The 25408-nt window shown below is 35.5% G+C and overlaps 1 protein-coding gene, 1 long non-coding RNA gene and 1 pseudogene across 7 annotated transcripts in view; 1 reads left to right on the top strand and 2 right to left on the bottom strand.

Moving 5' to 3' along the window:
* Positions 1–25408, bottom strand: part of MTMR2 (myotubularin related protein 2) — a 99178-nt gene that overhangs the window by 25989 nt on the left and 47781 nt on the right. For 4 of the 6 annotated variants that reach the window (XM_016159933.2, XM_016159934.2, XM_016159935.2 and 1 more), the window contains one exon: positions 3587–3662. In XM_016159933.2, coding sequence (XP_016015419.2) covers positions 3587–3662 — 76 coding nt within the window. Of the gene's footprint in view, positions 1–3586; positions 3663–3990; positions 4016–5241; positions 5342–25408 lie in introns of those variants that run through there. The other 2 variants (XM_036220234.1, XM_036220233.1) reach the window with 2 other exon arrangements.
* Positions 5348–22267, bottom strand: LOC118602778. The gene is made up of 3 exons (XR_004950755.1): positions 9086–22267; positions 8961–9001; positions 5348–8150 (listed from the first exon to the last, which is right to left on the bottom strand). It is a non-coding gene; the product is annotated as an uncharacterized LOC118602778 (long non-coding RNA).
* Positions 24887–25005, top strand: LOC118603543 (annotated as a pseudogene).

Here is a 25408-nt window from a genome sequence, read left to right as displayed (position 1 = left end):
ATGAAACATGTTTTATAAGGTATACAACTTCCTGACTTTGCTTTTTATTCCTCACTTTGAAGGACTGACCATTTTGTATATGAAATTTGAAATGAGAGTGATCTTCTAACAATTTTTAATCATCAAAATAATTCCTTTGGGAATGTTAAAGTATGAGCTACATTGTTTAAATCATTATTTCCAATGCATGTTTAAAGAGAGGCTTTTAAAATTAAATAAACCCATCGTTACAGAAAGATACACAAACTTGCCTTGCATATTTTTTTGCCCTTATGAATTTTTACTTCAACTAGGAAAGCTTTCTTCAATATTCCTAAAATAATTTCTGGATTCCTTCCAGAGCCAATGTTCTTACACACAAAAAAATCAACCTTATTATTCTATATTCCTCTAGAAGATATGTTCCCCTTTGTCCAATGTTTTTGTTATACCTTCCCCTTTATTCTAAAATCATGAATAATACACATAGTTTAGGTTCTTTCTCTGCATGTAGTGTTCTCACCATCTCTACCCATCCAAAATTATAAGTACTATACAAATATAAGAGTTTACACTTATGCTGCTTTTATCGTTAGGCTCTTTGTTCTGTCCTCTTTACCCTTCCTCCTTAGGCTGGTGGCAGCTAAGTCACTCTGAAAAGAGAATTTATGCTTAGCAGGGTTTGTACCAAGTAGAAAGGAGACTGTGATGAGGCACCTTACCAGAGCAAATGACAGTAGTAAAAATCAGCATCAATGGCCTAGCATTTCAGAATTTAAAAAGCACTTTCACCTGAGTACCTACTTTAACCTTCATAACCACCCTTAAATATAAGGTCTACAATTACCTACAATTTTTAGATGAGACTACCAGGGCTCAGAGAAATAAACAAATTGCCTAATGTTTCAGAACTAGTAATTGCCAAGATTAAGTCTTGAATGCAGTTCTTCTGACTAAAAATTCAAATCTCTTTCCACCACATCACGCACATGGCATGGTCTGTCTTCTGTGTTAAAGGTCGAAATACTGCAGTTTGGACTATCTCCACTGCTAATGTGCCCAGGCCACAAGACTCTGAGACTGCTACTTCTCTAGAGCATCTGTTGATGTTCCTAACACTAACTTTTTAAAATCATCTAAACCATAGATTTACATTAGACCAACTAAAAATCAAACATCTTTTCTACATGAATTAATATATTCAAGGTCATGCTAGTCCTGTACTTTATATTAAATTTATTTTTTGCACAATAAGCAAATCTACATAGATGATTCTGAATTGGAATACTTGATTTAATACATTAGGTATTCCTCTAAATTTTACAATACTAATATTGCCTATGGTACCAAAAGAGCTTAGATTTACTAATCCTCTCAAATTTCCACTGAGTTTACAGGGAAAGAATCCATGAGTTTCTGTGAGTTAGACTAAAATGGCCTTGAGAATACATATCTATAAGGATATAAAACAGATACAAATAAATGTAATACACAAGAGCACACAATCTGTGCAGAAAGAGAGGCATGAAAGCAGACTCTAACATAGAGAAGGGGAAGTCCATTTGGCTATGGGATCAGAAAAAGTTCAAGGAACATAGACATGTGAGTTGTGCCCCAATGTCTACTATCCTTTAGATGGGATGGTGAGACAGCATTCCACGCAGAAAAAGAACCTAATCCAATAAGCAGAAGTGGGAGAGTAAAGTACCTATTTCAAAGGTTAAATATATAGTCTGACTCACACTCTTCACTCCTCAGTTTCTCTCCCTGGTTCCCCTTTCACCACGTAACTGTAAAATGTTTACCAAATCTATGTTCTTGGCCCTCTTCTCACTCCATATGCTGAGTCATTTTCCTCCTTTTATTTTTCAACTAAAATTCATGTTCTAATTTCCCAATATGGACTTCCAGCCCTAATCTCTCTCCTAAGCTCCTAAGATATCTCTCCTAGATATCTCCACTTGAAGTTTTTCATAGGTACTTGAAATCCAACATAGATGATATCAAGGGCTCATGAAAATTGAGAGGAAAAAATAAATTCAAGAAATTTTTAGAGATTCACTCTTCTAGATCTGGTAAATGATTTGGGTGTCAGAGTTCAGAAAAAAAAACAGTCTAGTATGACTCCCAGATTTCTGCCTTGAGTGAACAGACAACTGTTTTTAGTATTAACTGAGGGAAATAATAAAAGAAAAAGAGTAATTCTGAGGATAAAGGTGGTGATTTCAGTTTGGAGATACTGGGTATAAGGGATAATTATCCAAGGGCACGTGTCTAAGATGCAGGCATTTAATTATATTTATTAGGACAGAGGTTCACACTAGAAATAAGTTTTGGAATCATTAGTAAATAAATAGTAGGTAAAGCTACTAATTTAGATAGGGTAAACCAAAAAGAGCATAAAGGAGGGAAAATGAAAATAGGTCAAGAATGAAGTCCCAAAAGAAGTCATGCTATTTAAGGAAGACGAGCCAAAAAAAAAAAGAGAGAGAGATCAAGTGGTAAATTAAAAGTCTTCTATAAGCTAATTTGTCATAGTAGAAATAGCATGTGCTTTAGGTTCAGAAGAGGAAAAAAACTGTCACAATGCTAGCTATAACTTTACTACCTAGGTAATCTCCCTATGCTTTAGTTTCCTTGTCTACTAAATGGGATTAATAACTTTTCAGAAGATTGTTGTGAGGATGATTAAATGAGACAGTAAGCACTCAATAATGATAACTATTGTTGTTATATAATATCCAATGCTGAACAAGAGCTTAGGGGATATATGAGGCTGAGTTGGGGGAGTGGGGGAGACTGGGAAGGTATTCGATGAGGAGTCAAGAGCAGGAAGAGACAACTATCATGCTAAATGTACTGTAAGCAAGAACAAGCCCTTTGGCTTGCTTAGTTTTATACAGTTAGTTTTATACACTTAGCCAGGGAAAATTAAGAATTTATTAAGCCCTTTTAAAATTTTAATTGATAATAAAATGAAAGGTGGTATTTACTTTGGCTAAGAAATCATTTACTTTATTCTCCTAATATGTTACTTTACTTCAAAAGCTATTGCTATTTTAAAGTAAAAGCATGAGGACAAAAAAAAAAAAAATAGCTTAAATGCTTGTTTCCAGATTCTGGCCCACACAAAAGTTAATGTTTAGTTCTTCAGACTGGATGAAGAAAGGCACCTACATTGCAAACAGCTTGCTTTGCAGTGGAGATGAAATATTACTTAAACAAAATGAGAATTCAATGTTTTTTTTATCTAGGCAACCTAATATCTTCCTGTGGTAATTCAGAATAATGACATTTTATTTCACAAAATTCAGCAAGAGTTAAAAAAAAAAAAGCCAACTACTTTCAATGAAACTAAACCAAACCAGAGAAATAGCAGAATATAATTCAATTTGCATGTTTCCCAGCAGTCCAAATACAAACAAAATCAACAAGTGCAACCCTAGGCTTAGAGAACACATTAAATGTCGGGCAGGCTGGCAGTAATGAGTGCCACCAGACAGAAAGTGTCTTGGGCGGTGAGCCTGTTCTCTGTATATTGAGGGTAGTGAATTGTCTGTATAGTCAGAGAAGAGAAGGAAATGTAACAAAAAATACCATTACAGACCCATGTCTTTAATATTTTCTCCTGGAAGCAAGGGTGGTTCTTCCATTTCTGCTAATTTGTTAGATTCCCTCAGGACCTAGATTGGAAAGGAAAGAAGGGAGCAAAAAAAAAAAAAAAAAACAGTTTTTACTCAAAGGTTAATTTTTCACTCAAATTTCAACTAAGTATGCTTATTCTTGTGTAAAGTTATATTACACATACTACTTAAAATCAAATTATAAAAACCATATTGTTGGCATGTATAACGTGAAGTTGCTGTTTTTCTACAAAGCATTTACTGAGTGCCTACTTCGTATAAAGTACTAAATACTAAACACTAATTGCTCACCTAAGGCCAATAAATTAAGAACCACAAAGAATAAATTAATTCTGTTAATAAATCTACAATCTAAACAAATTCATACCTCTGAGTTTAAACACTGACTCCTAAAACAGCCCTTTTAGGGTAGGTGTTATCCTCATTTCCTAGATGAGGAAAGAGAGGCCATAAGTGACAATTTGTTCAAGATCACATAGTTTATAAAGTGTCAGAATCTAGGTTTGAATTATAGTTTTTAGTGGATTACAGAGCCCACATAAGGCATGCCTAAGGGTTTTAGTGCATTTAAACTTGGATAAAATAAAGCTCTTATTTAATGTTTAGAAAATAAAGATAAAGAATCTTGTTGAAAAGATATTATATTAAAATCATGATCAACAACCGTTACTGCGTAGTTACCTTATGAAGGGTGCTACATTGGATTCTAAGAATATAAACATATAGAAAAACAGTTTTCTAACAGATTTACACAACTTAAGGAACACGAACACACACACACACACACACACACACACACACATACACACACACACAGTTTTTATATATTAAATACATCCCAGTAGCTCCTAAAAGCCACCCCACTCTACCACTTTCTCTAACAAACAATAAACTCCACTGTCTCCAGTTCTTTACTTCCCATTACATCTTCGACATTCTGCAATCTGGCTTTGCCATCTAACCCAGCCCCTTTCTGGGAACCTGCTTTCTCTCCAATAACTTCCTCGTTATTAAAGATAATAGACATTTCAGTCTTCACCTCTTAGCTTCATCTGACACTACCTGCACTTGCCTGCTTCTTGAAAGTACACTAGCCTACCTAAACTCTTCCTTCTCTGACCATTCTTTTCCAATGACCTTTATATTCCCTTTATATTCCCTCTCTTTAACATTCTCTGTTCCTCAGAGGTTTGTCCATTTCTTACTTTACTCACTTCCTGATGTCCTAACTTCAATCTGCATTGCCAGCAGAGATTTTTCTTGGACTCTACCTAGTTCCATACATCCAATTGACATTAATGTTTCTCCCCATCTAAATGTCCCACAGATCCCCTGAAGTCAAGAGAACTAAACTTGACCTCTGTCCTATACTTAGCAAGTGGCACTGCCATTTATCTAGTTGCCTAAGTCAGTTTAGGGGGACAGTTGAGCAGTGGTCTACTTCAATATTGATTTGTTTCATTAGACTGAGAACCAATATCCTAAAAACAAGATTCTCAAAAAATTTTTAAATAGCTTATGACTTTTATTTCCTTCCGTCCAATAAGTAGACTTAAGAGTTCTCAAAAGAAGGTTAAAAAGGAAGATAAAACAAAGTACCGGCTGCCTTAAAGGATACCTTCTAAAGGCCCTCAAAACTGGGTTTGATATCTCCAATGCATGAGCTCCAAGCTGGCACCTACCCCACGACTCTGCCTGTCTTCTTCCCCAGCAGACTCCTAGAGAAGAGGTACCCATCAGTGGTCCCCAACCTTTTTGGCATCAGGGACTGGTGCTCACATGAGAATCTAATGCCTGATGATCTGAGGTGGAGCTAACGCAGTGATACTAACTAGCATTGGGGAGTGGCTGCACATACAGAGGAAGCTTTGCTTACTGGCCTGCCACTTACCTCCTGTTGTGCAGCCCTGTTCCTAACAGGCCATGGATGGTACCAGTTCACACCCCAGAGTTTGGTGACCTCTGACCTATCATATATTTTTGAATACCCAACAGAAATACAGTATGAGTCACGTATGTAATTTTTATTTGTCTAGTAGCCACATTAAAAAAAATAAAAAGAAACAAACATTGACTTTATTTTATTTAATCCAATTAAAAATATTGTCATCTCAACATGTAATAAATATTTTTAAAGTATTAGACATTTTATATTCTTTCATTTATAGTAAGCCTTCAAAATCCAGAGTATATCTGTTATCTATAGCACATCTCAATCCAGACTAACCACATTTCAAGTGCTCAACAGTTTAAGTTTAGTGGTGCCTTAGTTTCAGTTAGGTGCTTACAAAGGACTAGACAAAAGGGTTAGACATCATTGCCATAGCCTAATTGCTCACCTAAGACCAATAAATTAAGAACCACAAAGAATAAATTAATTCTGTTAATAAATCTACAATCTAAACAAATTCATACCTCTGAAAGTTTAATAAAGTAACCTTAATGCATTTCCTAAAGAACTAAATCTATATATATATAAACAAATATATACTTTTTCTATTCCTCAGTCGAAAACTCAAAAAAGGTCATATTTTTGAACTCTTTGACATCTAGTTGCCAGTTCCTGATACAGTCTTTTGTGTAGTCATAAAAGAAAGAAGAAAGGAAGAGAAAGAAGTAGGGAAACAAAGAGGGAGGCAGAAAAAGAGGAAGGAAGAATGGGCCTATGAAGATGCAGGAAAACAGGATAAAAACACAATATGCAACTATGAAGATTTCCTGGGTTCATATCCTGACTGTGCTACATACTAGCCAGGTCCTCAACTTCCTTATGCCTCATTTTCCCCATTTATAAAATGATTATAATTATAGTACCCCACAAAAGAGTTTTATAAAGACTAAATGAGTTAATACATTCAAAGCATTTATATCAGTGTTGATATATAACATACTGAATAAGTGTTTCCTATTAATAATAGTAATAGAAAGTCACGGTAACAACTGATTGCCAGAATCTTAATAATTTCATAATTAGTAATTATGAAAATAGCAGAATTAGATCAAAAGATACAAATAATAACAGGATACTGATAAACATCAAACAATGCTACATATGTAAAAATAATATAAAGGAAGTGCTTTATCCTTTGCCCATCATCTACTATACGTGATTTGTAAATACAAAGATTATGCCACTTACAAAGCTGAGCAGTGTTCCTTTATTGCACAGGTATATCTTCTTGTAGTTGCTACAGTGTTGTTCCCTATAACTTCCTCTCTTTCTACATTTCTACATTCAGAAGGAAAATGCAAACCCAAGAATCTATGTGTGTTGTATACAGGAGTGAAAGGTAAGTAGCTCTGGCAGCAGCATATAATAACATAAGAGATGTAATCTTCATAAGCAAACCTTTATAAAGTGAGAAAGAGATAGGGGAATGCATGCAAGCAGTCTGTGTTGAAAACATAGGCCCCCCTATACTATGACTAGAATGTCAGAGAGTAAAGCAATGAAGAAAAGCAAGACAAGATCCCTTCTTTGTCCAGAAAACCTACACTAGATGACAGCCTGGTAACTACAGATGTACACTAGAGGTTATATATACACAACTTAGTTTAGAGCTGAAGATATTAAAAAAACTCACATGGAACAGAGCAGGGCCAGGGGCAATCCAGACCCTACATATGTAGGAAACACTGATTCTGAACATATTCATCAAACAGAAGAGAAAAAAATAGAGTCTAGAAAAAGAAGATTATTTGACAAGGAAAAGAAAATTATCAGTCTGAAGTTCAACAAAAGAACAATCTTCTGAAAATAATTCCCTATAGGCATTAGTAGAGACATTTATAAGTCATCTGGCATACCCAAAAGAAAATAAGCCATATTCTCTAATAAACAGAAACAGAAAGTCATAAGAAGAGTCACATTGAGATTAAGAGAAATGAGTAGGATAAGAAATGACTGAAAAAATTAAAATATAATAGAAATAAAATGTTAGAATTAAATTGATTATTCAGAAAACAGTCTGTATGTTGAGGGCAACCATGAAAAATGCTTTAAGAGCTTATAGAAAAAGAACAGAGATAAAAATCATGAGGGTAGATAACTACAAACCAATAAAAGAATTTGATTTCCAAAAAGAGTCAAAACAGAATATAAACAATAATTTAGTATATAACTGAACATGCTTTTGAAATGAATGAATATTTTCTAAGTTTGTTGATCAAAACAGTTTACCATGTTCAACATAAAAAGCAATGAACAGAGATATAGCTAGGTGCATCTTAGCTAATTTTTTTGAACTGTAAGAATTAAAAGACTAATTACTAGAATATGGACCAAAAGAGACAGGAAAGGGGAAGTGTTGGTGGGAGGAGGCTTGAGGAAGAGGAAGAGAGAGAGAAGTTACATAGAAAAGCAAGAGCAAGCTGGCTTCAGATTTATCAGTAAAACTACATTCTAGAAGACAGTAATAAAATGTTATCAGATCTTTGAAAGAAAATGCTGTCACCTCTCTAATATGTTTGATGGCAACAAGAAGTCATTCTCAGATATGCCAGTCACCGAAACATAACCCACATGTCCTGATTTTGAAAAAAGAAAAAAAAAATTACCTGAGGGTAATTAAACTGAAAAAAAGAAAATTGGAATTAAAATTTATATGTAAGAAATTATTTGTGATGAACAGCAAATACTTAAGTTTTCTATCCTAACTTTCCTCCAGCCGAAAAACAAAAACAAAACAAAAACCATTTATTGCCACCATACTAACCTCTCTGAGTCTTAAGTTTAACCATTTATATTAAGATAATATTAATATCCACCTTACAGGTGTGTATGAAATGAGATAGTGTATGAAATGAGATAGTTGCATCATAAAAGGATTGGGAAGGTACTTTTAAAATATAAGAAATAATTACTATTCACTTAACAAGCATCAACAAAAGTTTTCACTGTCTTTTCTCACAATGGCTTATTTACATGGTACTTTGGTTTTCTGCTCTAAAATACACAGATTTAATGGCACCTTATATATGTCTGAACTGCATTAATCTAATTGCAATAAACATATTATCTCTACAATGCACTAAATAAAATTTTAGAGACACTATAAAAAAATAAAAAAGAATACACATGGATTAATATTTGAGATAGCATGTGATAAAGAGAATTATAAATCTAACTCTTAAACTAACTTCAGATACAGGTATAAAAAAGCAAGCATGCTATTATTCTAAAGAAAGCAGCAAGAGGAGTGATGTCGGCATCATGGCAGTGTTTTGTTGCCTTTCAACATGTACACTTTGGCATCTATCCATGAACAGAAAGTGCCTCTGTTGGGGCTATGGACTCCAGCATCATATGTCAAGGGGCCCAGGAGGAGTCTTACTCACTTGTGCATCAGGTAATAGGCAGACAGAACCCGGTATGAGCTCTGAAACCAACAAGAACCTGTTAAGTGACTACAATCACTCTTCAATGAGGCACCTGGAAGACACAGACTTGAGCAGATACTCACAGTTGAGAAAGACGATAAAGAAATCCAGGTTTCTAGAGAAGTTCCAGTCCTCCACTGAAGCAAAATAAATATACAAGTTTGGATGCATTAGAGTGGTAAGAGAAACTGTACAAGCATCGCCCTAGGAGCCACAACATAGTGAAAGAGTAGGTTGAAGATCCCTCCTTGTGGGGGGAATAGGGAGAGTGGTGCGTGAGCACTCAGCTTCTCCAGCTGTGAGGATGCTGCTAAAGAAACCCATCTCTCACCCACAGCACCCAGAGTATTAAAGCTTGAGCTCCATGACTGGGGAAGGGAAAGAGCTCTAGGAAAGAGGAAGATAAGAATACCAGAGAGCAATAGAGAAAAACAGTTCTCTTCATTCCAGGCTCCAATAGGAAGCCCACACACACGCTGCTGGAAAAACTTCAGCCAAGAATCCCCTCATCACAGTAACTCCCAACACCCCAAGTGCCAAACCCATACCTTCCCCATTCTGTAGCCAGCTCCTGGTACACATTCCAGAGGGCCATGGCGAGAGCAAGCTCAGACAGACAGGAAATCTATACTCAGAAAAGCCAACGTCCGTGGGCAAGGGAAAAACCACAATCATGAGTTGCAGGGCTACCTTAGGGACAACAAAAGAGAGGTTACCAACAGGCCTGGTTCATTACAAAATCGTGAGAAGACACACAGCTTAAAAATTTTGCCTATGAGGAAGTAAGAAGTGTCGAGCAGGTATAGCCATACAAGGGCACAGAAAGCCCCAGAATATAAGCAAAAGAATCTCTCACCTGAAGGCAGCTAGTAAAGCTTAGAGGAGGTGACAGCTACTTCAAATACCAAAACAGCAATGTAAAAATTCATGAAGAATTAAGGAACATAACATCATCGAAACATAATAATCATCTATAAATGAACCCAAAGACACAGAGATCTGTGATTTACCCAATAAAGAATTAAAAAGAGCTGTTTTGAGGAAATTCAATGAGCTACAAAAAAAATAAAGATAATTCAATGAAATCAAGAAAATACATGAACAAAATGAGGAAGAAACATAGAAATCATAAAAAAAAGAAAGAAATTCTGGAGCTGAAGAATTCAATGAATAAAATGAATACAAGAGTGTCGACATCAGACTAGACAGGTAGAAGACAGAATCAATGAGGTAGAGGATAGAAACTTTGAAATAATACAGTCAGAGGAGAAAAAAAAAAAACAGAATGAAAAAGAACGGGGAACTGTGACAGCAAAGCCAGACCAATTCATTAGATTTTTTGCGTTCATATTTAAATATCTTTAGTGGAAACAAAGTTACATGAGAGGAGAGAAATCCCCTCCTGGAGAATCTCCTACAATTCAGAAAACACTTTTACTGGGCCAAAATAATGTTACTAAATGGCTATCCAATCTGTTTCCTATCAGATACATTAGATCCTTGCCCCTCAGGAGGTCTGGCTATACCAATGATTAGATTATATAAAGTGTGCTCTCTGATAGCATTTAATACAATATTCACTATTATGAAGAAAAGTCCATCAATCACATTGAAATCTTACTGGTGAAAGAAAATAACACAGATAGAAATTTATAATTCTTTTTTTATTCCTAAACATAATCAATTCAATTTTGCTCTCTCCCCAACCATGTTTTCCCCGCTCTGTCTTTATCAAACTATTTTCAAACTGCTCAGTAACTTTCCATGTGACTTTAGCCCACCTCCCTTCTCTTCCTCTCTCTCCAATCAGGAAATTACTAAAAAGGAAACTCAGAAACCTTGTCTATAATGATGATCTGGAAGTTGGAAAGTTATGGGTCAGTTTTCACATGGAATGTCAGATGACAGAAAAACAGGAAAGAATTTTTCTGAAATCGTCAAAATACTAAATTAAAATCACGTGAAAGGGAAAAATGAATCTAGAAATTACAAACTACCTTTCACAGTTTATGTACTATAACTATAAAAGAAAAAATAATAAACTTTTTCTTTATTGAACAATTCTACTAAAGAAAATTTTTTACAACAATTTTACTTTTGTCTATTTTTTTTATACAACTTGACTGTGTTGAGGTAAAAAACACCCAAACCAATAAAAAAATCTTTTCAGAGTTTACTTAACCCAAACTGACAACATATGCCAGGGGGCAGGATCTCAAATGCTCCAGAAAACAACAGTGTTGTAGTTTCTTTTATGTATTTAAAATTAAAGAGGAAAAGGGAAGATTATAAAAAGGTGGGAGAAAGTAAGGCAAGGATCAGATTACAGGATAGTTAAGATTACTGTGCTCTCGTGCTTTTTAGAAGGAAGAGTCTGAAAGGAGGAATTTCAAAGGTATGTTAACCTAGATGCACAGAAACAGGGACAGGGCTGCTTAAGGCAAAAATAAGCCTTTTAACTAAAGAAGTTAAAAGGGGCATGACTACCCACCATGACCTGCCCAGTTAGGAATTTACAATCAGATCACCCTGTGAAGTTACTTTCCTTAGAACTCCTTTTCTTTCACAACTGACAAACCACAAAGTAGGCAAATGAACCATACAAGCAAAAATCTGAACAGGAGATGGCCAAAGAGTGGCATCTGGAATGGATCTTATTGGTTCTACATTTGAAAGTAGTACACCTAAATTCGAGCACAAGGAAGGCCTTTTTTTCTATAGCATAGCAAATGGCAGTTTGGTTTTCAGCTGAAACCACCATTACATTAGCAAAAGTTGGTTAACATCACATCACCATCGGTGATTCAACAACAAAAAAGGGTATCTAAAGAGCAGTTAGTCTGCAAACCATCACTTCATGCTATGGGTTGAACTGTGGCCCCAAATAAAGATAGGCTGAAGTCCTAACTGACAGAATGTGACCTTATCTGGAAACAGGGTCATTGCAGATATAATTAGTGAAGATAAGGATACACTGAAGTAAGGTGGACCCCTAATCCAATGACTGTTGTCCTTATAGAAGACAGCTCTGTTAAGATACAGAGATACAGGGAGAATGCTATGTAAAGATGGAGGAAGACTGAAGTGATGAATCTAAAAGCCAAGAAAATCAAGGATTGTTGGCCTTCACCAGCAGTTAGGAAAGAGGTAAGGGAACAGTTAGCCACCCCAAAATATACCTTTCGGGATATTTGTTTTAAGCTGGTTATTAAGGAACAAATGATTCAGAAAGAACCTTTGACCCTTCACCTTTACCTGCTTAAAGAAATTTAGATAGAAGATCTGCTCCAAGAAGGGCGATATCATAACTACAATCTAACATAAACTAATGTATGATAGAGAGGAACCTAGGAAGGCCAATTTGTCCAAAGTGCTCTCCCAAGTCTCATTGTTAAAAATTGCCCAGCAAACATCTATTTGCCAAACATTTGCTTTTTCATTAACATGTGAATTACCTTCCAGCCCTTTCAAGTTCCTAACCACAACTGCCACCACTCCTCTATTCTACATCCCACCTTGTCTCCTTAGCTCCAAAATGGCATATAAACTTCAAGTACCAAGTACCCAATGACTCTTTAAATCTCATTGTTATGACACCCCAAATGTACATCCATAAAATAAACTTCAGATATTTTCTCCTGCTAATCTGTTAATTTTATTATTAGCCAAGCTGAAAGAACTCAGGACGAGGGAGGGGTTAATTTTTGTGCCTCCACAAAGGCTTGGAACAGATTCCCATTCACAACCCTCAAAAGAAACAAACCCTGCCAATACCTTGATTTTAGATTATTTGCCTTCTAAAAGAAAAAACAGTTTTCTATACTCTATCATCAATGCTTCTGACAGCAAATGTGTGGTTTTTTCCTCACGAAGCAATTCTCCAACTCTTGGCAGACACCAACTGGTATTCTACAATTCAATTATTACAATAACTCCCGGAGTTAGTAGAAATCCCACGTAGTAAGGGCTGTTTCAGAACACTGGCCCCCACTTCAAACACCAATCTCAAGTCCCACACTGTCACCTGTACTTCTGACAAACCATTCAAAAATCAAGGTTACTACAACCTGCCTCCTTAGATTCAATAATTTGTTAGTATGGCTCATAAAACTCAGAAACCCTTTCCTACTTTTACCAGTTTATCATACAACTCAGAAAGAGCTACAGAGCACAAGGTATAGGGTAGGAGAGTGTATGGAATTTCCACACCCTCTCTGGGCACATCATAATCCCAGCACCTCTAAGAGTTCACCAATTAGAAGCTCGCCAAACCCCTTCCTTCAGTTATAGTGTTTTTATAGAGGCTTCATTGCTTAGACATGAACTCACTGATCTTTAGTAATCAACTCGACCTCCTGCCCCTCACCCCTACCCAGAGATAGGAGGAAGGCTGAGAGTTCCAAATCTCTAATCACAAGGTTGGTTCCTCTGACATCCCCTCCTTAGGGCTCTTCCCAAATTCACCTCATTAACATAAACTCATGTGTTTACAAGGGTGTATTATGAATAATGAAAGATGCTCCTTTCACTTTTATCACTCCATACATATCTCTAAGGAGCCAGGGACAAAAACCAAACATTACAACAAAAGATGCTTCTATAGCTCTTATCTCATAAGAAATTACAAAGGTTTTAGGAGCTCTGGCCACGGGCTGAAGATGAAAACCAAAATATGTATTTATTATGTCCCAAAATTACACTTCAGAGCCATGAGAGAAAAAATTTCTGTTGTTTAAAGCCATACAGTTGGCAGTACTCTGTTACAGCAGACCTATAAAATGAATGTATCTAATATTAAGCAAACTTTCAAATCTGAATCTTAAAATGCAAGCTGTTCACAACTGCCGAAACTTAAAAGTAACCAAAAGTTCTTCAGTACATGAACAAATAAAGTGTGGTACATCTATACAAAGGAATATTACTCAGTGATAAAAAGAAATGAGCTATCAAGCAACAAAAAGATATGGAGAAATTTTAAAGGTATATTGGTAAGTGAAAGAAGCCAATCTGGCTATGTATTAGATGATTCCAACTCTAACATTTTAGAAAAGGCGAAACTATGGAGACAGTAAAAAGATCAGTGGTTGCTAGGGTTTCAGGGAAAGAAAGGGAAGGACAAATCCATGAAGCCCAGAGGAATTTTAGGGCAGTGAAACTACTCTGTATGATATACTCATTAAACATTTGTCAAAACCCACAGAATGTATAAACAAAAAGTAAATCAATGTTAACTATGGATTTTAATTAATAATAATGTATCAACATTGGTTCAATGGTGACAAATGCACGACACTAATAAAAGATGTAAACAGAGGAATCTGTGGGCATGAGTGGGAAATAACATAGGGCTGCACATTTTTTTAAATAACTGAGAACATTAAAATAATCACAGTAACAACCACCATCTTTTAGCAACATCATTCCATAAAAGAAATATTTTTAAAACCAAAATTTAGAAAGATATCATCTTATGATAAAGAACAGTTCCCCCAAAAAAGAATGGCTCAGAATATCCAACCAAACCAAAATAGAAGTAGATAGGCAAATTAATTATCTCGATTACTTTAATTTTGCCTCAAACCAAGGAAAATGGCATCGTGGGCTGGCCCAGTTAAATCACTATTTTCAGAATATCATTACTCATTTAGCACTCATAGTATCCGTGAAAGAGAAGTAATATTCATATTCCCACTTATAAATGGTGTAATTGACCTTTACAGAAGTTAAACGACTTTTCCAAGGCATCATACACCTTGCTAGAGCAACTGAATTTGAACAGACCTATGCCTGTACTAAGACTATGATCATGACATGACAATATCCTAGCGCAACTGTACAGCAATCAACTGATACGATGGATCAGAGACTGAAAAAGGTAAAGATGTGGGTGTCGTCCAAAAAAAGAGAACAGCTAGAGCCATAAGAAAGAAGGAACATAAGGAAGAGAGGACAAGGAGGATTAGGGAGCAAGTAAAGTTAAAGGGTAAGGGATGAAGGACACATCAGATTCACCTTGTTTAGCTGAAGAACTGGCAAAGTATGCAAAGGAAGCGCAGTGAGACAGAAAAGAAGTGCACTATAAATTGTCACCAGGTTTGAAACTTGAATTATCATCTTTGATTCTTCTCTCCCCCTAATCTGCAACATTCAAGCAGCTTTAATAACTTATATCTGCATATGTATTTTTTTCAAATCTTTCCTTCATTCTATAGGTCATTGCCACAGTACATGCCCTTTATCAATTTTTAATTGGAATTGTTCGAACAGCCTCAAACTCGTCTCCTTATTTTCATTCTACCTGTCTCTAACACCACCTGTTTTTGTACCCATAGCTTCTATCCTTCCTCCAATTACCATCAAATGGGAACTAATACACACTGTTTGGTCCTTGATTTTTTTAACCTATCTTGGAACATATTTTCATATCCACACATGGAGATCTAGCTCCTCTTTTCAAAGACTGCATAGTATTCCATTGTAAACATGTAATTTATTTAATTCTCTCCCCATCAAAAGGCATTTGTTTCCAGACTTTTCTCTCATTATAAATTTAAGAATCGGCTTGTCAAGTTTTAACGATATTATTTACATATATGATAAGCAGGAATTAAAATCTGAACACTATTGAGCCTTTCTTCCAAAAAACAAGATATGCCTTTCTATTTACTTATTTTATATTACTGAGTAGAGTTTTTAAGTTTCTTCATATATCTTAAGTTTATTCTTCGGTGTTCTATATTTTTAATTACTACAAATAGAATCTTTCCCTCCCTAGTATTTTTTCCCTCTTTAATTCTCTCCCCTCCCCACTTTCACCCCTGACCCACGGATGTTGCTGTCTCCCTTTTATAAGAGCTGGATCTCTGAAGGTGGGGCATCTCCTCCCACGTGCTTGTTATGCACACCCAGAGCCTGGCTGGTGCACCTGGAGGTAGGGGCGCATCCAGGGTCCCAGTGCACCCAAGGTATGGTCTGTGGCTCCACCTGGAGTGCGAACCCAGGACCTTCTGCGTGTAAAGCAGACATGCTAACCACTACACTACGGAGCCACCCCCTCCCTGGTATTTAATACATCTTTTTATAACTGAAAGCTGTTGATTCTTACATACCAATTTTGGCTTTTAGTAGTCCTTGTGATCTTTTGTTGAAAGTCAGACTATGTACTGAGATAAACAGGCCTTTAGAGATTGGTGGTGAAGTGTAAGGGGAAGTGTTCTACCTTCCTATACTGAGTCTATAACCCTCAGTCTGTTAGTGAGCTTGTGCCCCTAGGCTTTGGAATTTGCAAGTGTTTGCTTTATTCCCCAAGGCAGGACAAAATAGCTAGAAGGTAGTGGAGTTTGTATTTCTCTTTTTCCACATGCAAGGCTAGAGGAGGCTGGAATTGGCTATTTCCCTTCTCCTAGGTCACTTAGGCTCTGACAAAACCTAATAAAATAGGCTGTAAAATAGTTTTCCTTGATGACGAGCCTTGTTAAAAACAGACTGGGGCATATTTAAAAATGGCTGCTTTTCCCTCCAACAGAAGCAAAAGAGTTTCTTCTCTTCATTCCGAGAATCTGCTAGACTCTTGTAGGTCAAAGTCACCAAAGTTTGAAGGCCTTCCTAGGATTAGGCCTTAAGTTTTAACTCTCAGGCTTATCAAGCGAGCCTACACCAATTCTTCTATTACAGTTCAAGATGTCCTACTCTACACTGGTTCCTGAGGTTTCTGCTGGTGGGTTTCTGCCCTGACTCTCCAATTTGGAAGAGTAGATGGAAGGAGGGGCTGGCGCAGCCATGTGCCCCAGGACCTCAATTCTCTAATGGAGCTAAGAAGAGTTGTTGATTTTCAACTTATTTTGCTTTATATGTGTTTTAGAACAGAGTGATGACTTCCAAGCTCCTTTGTGTAACCAGTCACCTGATCAAAGTCTGTTTTTTCCTAATAATTTTCATTTAATTTTCTTGATTTCCAGGTAAAATTAATGCTTAATTTGTCTCTTCCTTTTCAATGATTTACCTCTCATGTATTTCTCTTATCTAATTGCATCAGATAGTGTAACCAGAAGACTAATGAGTCCGGGGCTCATGCTGCCTGTGCACTCAGACAACAGACTGACACAGAAGTTGGGCTAAATAGAATAAGCATTTATTAGAGATTTGTGAGTCCCAGAAACACAGGCAAGCTCTTGCTCAAAGGCCTGGCTCCTCCAAAATCTCCAGAGTACAGGAAAAATTAGTCATCCTGAAAACTAAGGGAGTTAGGGGACTTGGGGGCATGGGTGCCACTGAATGGACAATTAAAGGAGGATGAGGTAATTAATTATTGTGTCTGGTTCTCAAATCAGCTATGGTGCTATCTCCTTTGGTCCCAGTAGGGTTGCTGTTGCTTTTCAGCCAAGATCAGCCTGGGGCTGTTAAAGTCCAACTGAAACCTACTGTCCTCCTGAGAGTAGACCTGAGGCTCAGTTAATCTACTGTCCTCAGGCTTAATGAAAAGGAGCAGACATACGGAGGATAAGGGGTGGGGAAGGTAAATGAGTCACAATGCCGTTATCTGGGCAAAATCAGCTTGAATCAGAAGCAAAAACCCCACCTATATTAAAGACATGAAATTTGTGTGCAGTTACAAATTATAGAGTAAGAAGAGGTGAGGCCAGGGACACTCTGAGGCCTCTAATAATAGGGTTCTCCTTCAGCACTACTTATAAACAATGCTAAAAAACACATCATGACAGTAGATAGCCTTGTCTTATACTTTAATGGAAATATGCCTAGCATTTTAATATTTTAATATTAAGGACAAAGCTTATGTAAATATTTATTATTTCTTTCTAATTAAAAGTTCTAAGACTATAGAATGTTAAATTTTGTCAAGTGCCCTTTATTAATTTGCTGTACATATAAAGATGAACATATGAAACCGTCTGTGTCTTGTAACAGAAGTTATATCAGCAGCACTTTTACTATGCTTAGCCTTGAAGTCTGAAACACTTGTCTCCTCCAGAATTAACATCACGTTAGGAAGTATTCCACCTAAGTAAATCTCCTTTAGGCAGTTTTCAGTTTTCCTTATCTCCTTATTAACAACTGAATAGTCAATATTATTCCTGTTGCATCATAAGTATATTAAATATACTTTTATGTTTATCAGTTTCATACTTGCTAATTTTTAAATAATCTCTATTTCTATTATAATTATTTGGCTCTTTTTACTAAAACTTTTAATACATTTAGAACTTTCATTTTTTTAAGACTCAAGGGGGTTAATAATATCTGTAAATCACATCAGAATAATTACTAATCCAATAAACATGCTATAGACTATTCAACACAGACTATTCAGTGGAGTAGGCAAGACCCAACTTACTATGGCCTACTCAATTGCTGACATCATAAGCTTGTGTTAAGTAGAGCAGAGGAGCTTTTATTCTAATACACAACCTTAAAACTGTAAAAGTTTTAAGTAGATTTTAAGAAAGTGTATCTGTGTACCAAATACTAAGAGTAATAACATAGTAAAAGTACCGGTGATTCTATTTTTTCCTTCATCCTATTTCTATTACCCAAAAATTCCTATTACGAGTTTAATAATTAAAAAAAACCTCTCAATATTATTATTAAATACACAAAATTTTACAAAGGAGAGATAATGGTAACTTTGGAAAGCAAACTTACAGTAAAATGGAAATCATGAACGTTTGTACTGAAGTCATTTCCCTATTAAGATAGAAGTGAGATAACTAAACATTTTCAAATGGATTTTGGTGGCTCTTGATGAAGAAAATGAATTAGTAACTGGCTTCTTTCTACCAAATTTTCTCATATACTATCTACAAAGTATATGAAGTATAAAAGTTTTCAACATTAACTCTGATTTTTATCTAAATATTTCCTATCAGAAAAAAAATTAAAAGGGGATCATAATGAACTAGAACGGTCAGAGGTGAGGCTAAGTCTATCACTGATTAACAGGCTAATCATGATTTGTTTGAAGAGAAGAAAGTATATTCCAGATGTTGAGTCAACATGAATGGAAGTGGGAATGAGCACATTATGTTTAAGGGACTATAAGAAGAGTCCCTAACTACAAAAGTAGGGTTATGTTTGAGAACAGTTGCAGATATAGTGTGATAGCTGTGATAGGATTAAACATGAAAGACCCTAAACACAAGGCTTAGAAATATGCACTTTCTACTATAAGAGACAAAGATCTCTTTGAAGAATTTTTAAACAGGTATCAAGTTACAAAAGTGATGTGAGAGGAAGATTAGCTTTAAGCAAATATATCAGCTGAATGGGAGACAGGCAAGACAATCAGATATAAGAAACAGGGGACAATTAAAAATGGAAAGTAAAAGGGCAAATGATTAGTTTTCCAAAGATATGACATTTGACAAAAGGGAAATTATTATTTCTCATTCTCTTCCACTGATTCAATCAACAAACGGTCCCTGGGCACCTTCCACAATCCAAAGAATGAGCTCTTAGGACACAATAGTAGACAAAACAGATAATGTCTGCCCTTAGGGGGTTTACTGTTATTTTTTTCTTCCCAACTGTTTATTTTTCTTTAAATTCTTGTTTTTGTAAATACTCTCCAAATATTTTCTTGTATTTGTAAATGTGTAGAACTTTACTTAAAATGTTGACTCTTTCGGAAGTCTCTCTGCTCCCCAGGTATACCTTCATCATAACATCTGTCATATAATATCACTGATTTGCTTACTTCATTTCTCACTACTACACCCTAAGCTTCATGCTGGCAGAGACTACATCTTTCTGACTTTTTCCCCAGAATGCCCAAGAAATTTCAAGAAGGTGAAGTAAATTAGTAAATAATGCATAGATTTTATCTGGAACTATGAATAAAACACAGATTTTTCTTCTTTAGTTTCCCAGATATAGCTGGCAAGTGATTTCAAGTTCCAGTCAATTAGGAGTACTCCTCAAACTTTTCCACCAATTAAATACAAATTAAAAGCAAATGGGAGGATAAATGTTCCTAGTGCCCCACAGAGCTTGAGGATGCAACTGACTGCAAGTACAAAATAGCTTACAAATCACATTCATTCAGGCACTATCCTCTCTATGTACTAGGGATATAGCTAAGGTTCCTGCCTTTTTAGAGCTTAATTTGTGAGGTCACATGAAAATAATCAAAAACAAGAAATGGTCCTTAACATACTAACAGAATAAAACCTTTTTTTTTTTTTATAAATAAAACATTTTAAATTTATTTTTTGTTTCACAATAAAAATATTTTCTTTTATGGTTAATATTTTGAGGTCTTATTTAAAAATTCCTTCCTGACACAAGTCGTAAAGCTATTATCATATATTTTCTTCTAACATTTTAAATTTTTGAATTTCAACTACAGGTTTTCAACCTAATGAATTCATTTTTGTGTATCTGTGATTTAGGAATCCAACTTCTTTATTCAACATAGCCAACACTTCTTTATTCAACATAGCTAACGCAGCATTGATTACCAAATAATTTATTCTTTCCCCACTGATTTGTTATACTATCTCTATCATATGCAGAGTTCCTGCAAATATCAGTCTGTTCCTGAACTCTGTCACTGATCTATTCTTGTTCTAATTACTTTCGCTTTATATCTGATTAAGTGAATCTCTTTTCTTCACTTTTCCTCTTAGGTAATCTTGACCTTTTACCTTTCCATCTAAGTTTTAGAATCAGCTTGCCTAGTTCTGCAAGACAAACTTTTGAATTTGGTTGAAATTATACTGAATTAACAGATATACTAAAAATACGTGACATCTCCAGGTTACTTTGTCTACTCATCTATTTATTTAGATTTTTTTTTTAGGTTCTTTGATACAATTTTGTTCCTCTTGTGACTGGAATCACACTGTCTAAACATTTTTGCTAAGGTACAGAAGCATGATTTATTTTTTAAAGGTGTCTATTTCTAGCAACAGAGCTAATAAGTTTGCATACAGATCTTTCTTAAACTTTCTAAACAATCTTCTGTTAAATAATAAAAGATGTGTTTCATTTCTTATTTATTATTTCCTTACTTTACTGGTTAGGATTTCGAGCATAATGTTGAATAAAAGTGGTCATAGTAATCATCATCATGTTTCTAAGTCTAAATGAAATATTTCTATCATTTCCTTATAAAGTATGAGGCTTTTTAGTGGCTAGCCTCGGTGTGCACTGTACCTCTTGCTAAGTGGCCCCAATCCCTGAAGTAGCTGGCCTCCACTCATAGCATAGCCTCTTCCAGGCATCTCCAAGCCCAGCAAGGCAGCTACCAACCTTGGATCCCACAGTAACTTCTGCCAGGAGGTCCTGGGCGGAACACAAACAATGGCTAACCCTCACTTGCACCAGAGCCCCTCCCAAGAGGCCTCAGAACCAACACACACAGTGGCTGGCTTCAGATCACAGCATAGTACCTAACCTGACCAGCTCCAGAGATGGCATCCCCAAAGGGTAGATATGGCAGACTCCAGAGCCCTGATAAAGTGAATCCCACTCCATAGGGTCAGCCTCTGCACAACAACTCATCCACTATAGTCACGGCCAGTCCTCATAGCCAGTTAGAGTTAATCCCACACACTAATGTGCCAACTGCAATCGAGGTTCAATTACAACAGGAAGGCACACATGACACACACAAGGGACACTCCTGGAGCACCCAGTTCAGGTGACCAGGGAGACTGCACCACTGGGCTGCGCAGGACACCTATTACATAAGACGTCTCTGCCAAGACTGTGAGATACAGCAGATCTACCTAATACATAGAAAAAAACACAATGAGTCAGCCAAAATGAAAAGACAAAGAAATATATCCTGAATGAAAGGACAGAACAAAACTCCAGAAAAAGAATGAAATGAAATAGAGGCAAGCAATCTACCAGATACAGAGTTCAATACACTGGTTGTAAGAATTTTCAATGAACTTAAAGGAAGAAGAGATGAACTCTGTAAGAAATAGAGACAGAAACCATAAAAAAGAACCAGTCAGAAACTAAAGAATACAATAACTGAAATGAAGATGGAATTAGATAGAATCAACAGCAGATTAGATGAAGCAGAGGATCAAATCAGAGATTTGTAAGACAAGGTACCGAAAAACATCTAATCAGAGTAGGAAAAAAATTAAATTAAATTAAATTAAATTAGAAGTTTAAGGGAATTCTAGAACAACATTAAATGTAACAACATTTGCATCATAAGGGTACCAGAAAGAGAGGAGAGAGGACTATGGATTAAAACCTATTCAAAGAAATAATGACTGAAAACTTCCCTAACCTGGAGAAGGAAACAGACATACAAGCCTAGGAAGTACAGAAAGTCCTAAACAAGATGAACTTAAAGAGGCCCACATCAAGACATATTATAATTAATGTCAAAGTTTAAAGAGAATCTTAAAAGTAGCAAGAGAAAAGCAGTTAGTCACATACAGCAAGCTCCCATAAGATTATCAACTGATTTGTCAACAGAAACTTTGAAGACTAGAAGAGATCATTCATAATGAAAAACAAGGACCTACAACCAAGATTACCCTACCCACCAAGGCTATCATTTAGATTGGAAGGAGAGATAAAGAGTTTTCCATACAAGATAAAGCTAAAGGAGTTCATCACCACCAAACTAGTATTATAAGAAATGTTAAAGGGACTTCTTTAAGAAGAAAAAAAAAAAGATAAAAAAATATGAAAAAGAAAATAACAGGAATGAAAAAATTGTGACAAACACATAATAAAAGCAGTGGTTTGACCAAGTATAAAGCTACTACAAAGGTTAAAAGCCCAAAGTAGAAAGATCATGTAAAATTACAATAGATTAAGGGATCCACACAAACATACACATGCAAAAGAAGTAAAAAATTATGACAAAAACATAAACCTGGAAGGGATGAATAAAAATGGTGATTTTAGAATGTGTCCAAATTTAAGCAACCATCAACTTAAAACAAACTGCTATAAACATAACTTACTATATATAAAACACATGGTAACCACAACCAAAAAGCTACAAGAGATATACAAGAACTAAAAACAAAGGAATCCAAACACAATACTACAGAAAGTTATCAACATACAAGAGAACAAGCTAATAAGAAACAGAGAATTATAGAAGCAATCAGAAAACAATTAATAGAATGGCAATAATTACATATCTATCATTAATAACTTTAAATGTAAATGGACCAAATGTGCCAATCAAAAGACATAATGTGGCTGAATGGATAAGAAAACAAAACCCATATACATGCTGCCTATAAGACTCCCACTTCAAATAGAAAGACAAACACAAGCAGAAAGTAAAGGAATAAATAGATATTTCAAGCAAGTGAAAAAAAAAATCTGGATTAACAATCCACATGTCAGACAAAACAGGTTTTAAACAAAGGCTATAACAAGAGACACAGGACATTTCATAATGAAAAAAGAATCAATTGAATAAGAAGACATATCACCCCTATAAACATTTACAAACCTAACATAAGAGCACCTAAATATATAAAGCAAATGTTGATGGACATAAAGGGAGAATTGACAGCAGTACAGTAATAGTGTGCTACTAGGACTTTGACATGCCACTGACATCAGTGAAAAGATCATCCAGACAGAAAATCAACAACGAAACAGTAGCCTCAAGGGACACATCAGACCAGATAGATTTAATTTATATTTTTAGAACATTTCACCCAAAAGCAGCAGAATACGCATTCTTTTCAAGTGCACATGGGGCATTTTCCAGGATATATCACATGTCAGAACACAAAACAAGTCTCAATATATTTAAGAAGACTAAAATCTTATCAAGCATCTTCTCCAACCACAATGGCATGAAACAAGAAATCAATTACAAGAAGAAAACTGAAAAACACACAAAAACATGGAGGCTAAATAACATGGTACTAAATAATGAATGGGCTAACAATGAAATCAAGAAAGAAATCAAAGATAACTCAAGACAAATGACAATGAAAGCACAAGAAGCCAAAATCTATGGAACACAGCAAAAGCAGTTCTAAGATAGAAATTAATAGCAATACAGGCCTACCTAAAAAAAAATTAGAAAAATCTCAATTAACCATCTATTCTTATACCTAAGGGAACTAGAAAAGAAGAACGAACAAGGCCCAAGGTGAGTAGAAGGAAGAAAAAAAAAAAAAAGGCCACAGGGAAATAAATGAAATAGAGTCAAAAAAAAAAATTTACAAAAGATGAATAAAGCCAAGAGCTGGTTCTTTGAAGATAAACAAAACTGATAAACCTTTAACCAGATTTATCAAGAAAAATAAGAGCCCAAATAAATCTGAAATGAAAAAGAAGTGACAACCAACATCACAGAAATACAAAGGATTATAGGAAAATACTACAAACAATTATATGCCAACAAATTAGACAACCAGGAAGTGGAAAACCCCTAGAAACATATAATCATCCAAGACTAAATCAAGAAGAGACAGAAAATCTGAACAGACTGATGTCTATCGACAAAAGTAAATCAGTAATCAAAAACTTCCCGAAGATCAAATGTCTTGGACCAAATGGTTTCACAAGTGAATTTTACCAACATTCAAAGAATTAATATCTGCACTTAAAACTATTCCAAAAAATTAAAGAGGAAGGAAGGTTTCTCATTTTACAAGGCCAGCATCACCCTGATACCAAAACCAGAAAAGAATACTACAAAAAAAAAAAAAAAAAAAAAAAAAAAAAAAAAGAAGAAGAAAAAGAAGAAGAAGAAGAAGAAGAAGAAGAAGAAGAAGAAGAAAATTACAGGCTATTATTTCTGGTAACCACAGATGCAAAAGAAGAAGAAGAAGAAGAAGAAGAAAATTACAGGCTATTATTTCTGGTAACCACAGATGCAAAAGTCCTCAAAAAGTCTACAGCCATGCCATCCTGAACAAACCCATGACCATGTCACCCTGAACAAGCCTAATCCCATTTGATCTTGGAAGCTAAGCAGGATTGGGCCTGGTTAGTTCTTGGATGGGAGACCACCTAGGAAGACCAGGTGCTGTAGGTGTAAAAAATAAATAAATAAAGGATTGTAAGATGACAAGATCCTTGCAATCTGTGAGGTCAACCAAGGGTTGCCTCGCCTTAAAAAAAAAAAAAAAAAAAAAGCCTCGAAGAAATATCAGCAAACCAAATTCGACAATACATTAAAAATATCAAACGCCATGATCAAGTGGGATTTATTCCTAGGAGCAAGGTTAGTTTCAATATCCACGAATCAATTGATGTGACACACCATCTCTAAACACTGAAGAATAAAAATCTTATGAACGTATCAAATAGATGCATTTAACAAAAACCAGCATCTATTTATGTTTAAAAACTCTCAGCAAATTGGGGATAGAGGGAACAAACACAGTAACAGTTAAATATGACAACCCATAGCTAATAGCATACACTTCAGTAAAAAG

The sequence above is a fragment of the Rousettus aegyptiacus genome, unplaced genomic scaffold, assembly GCF_014176215.1.
Source record: "Rousettus aegyptiacus isolate mRouAeg1 unplaced genomic scaffold, mRouAeg1.p scaffold_m13_p_5, whole genome shotgun sequence".
NCBI lineage: Eukaryota > Metazoa > Chordata > Mammalia > Chiroptera > Pteropodidae > Rousettus > Rousettus aegyptiacus.
Note: the sequence above shows the minus strand (reverse complement) of the source record. Positions and strands in the feature narration are given on the sequence as shown.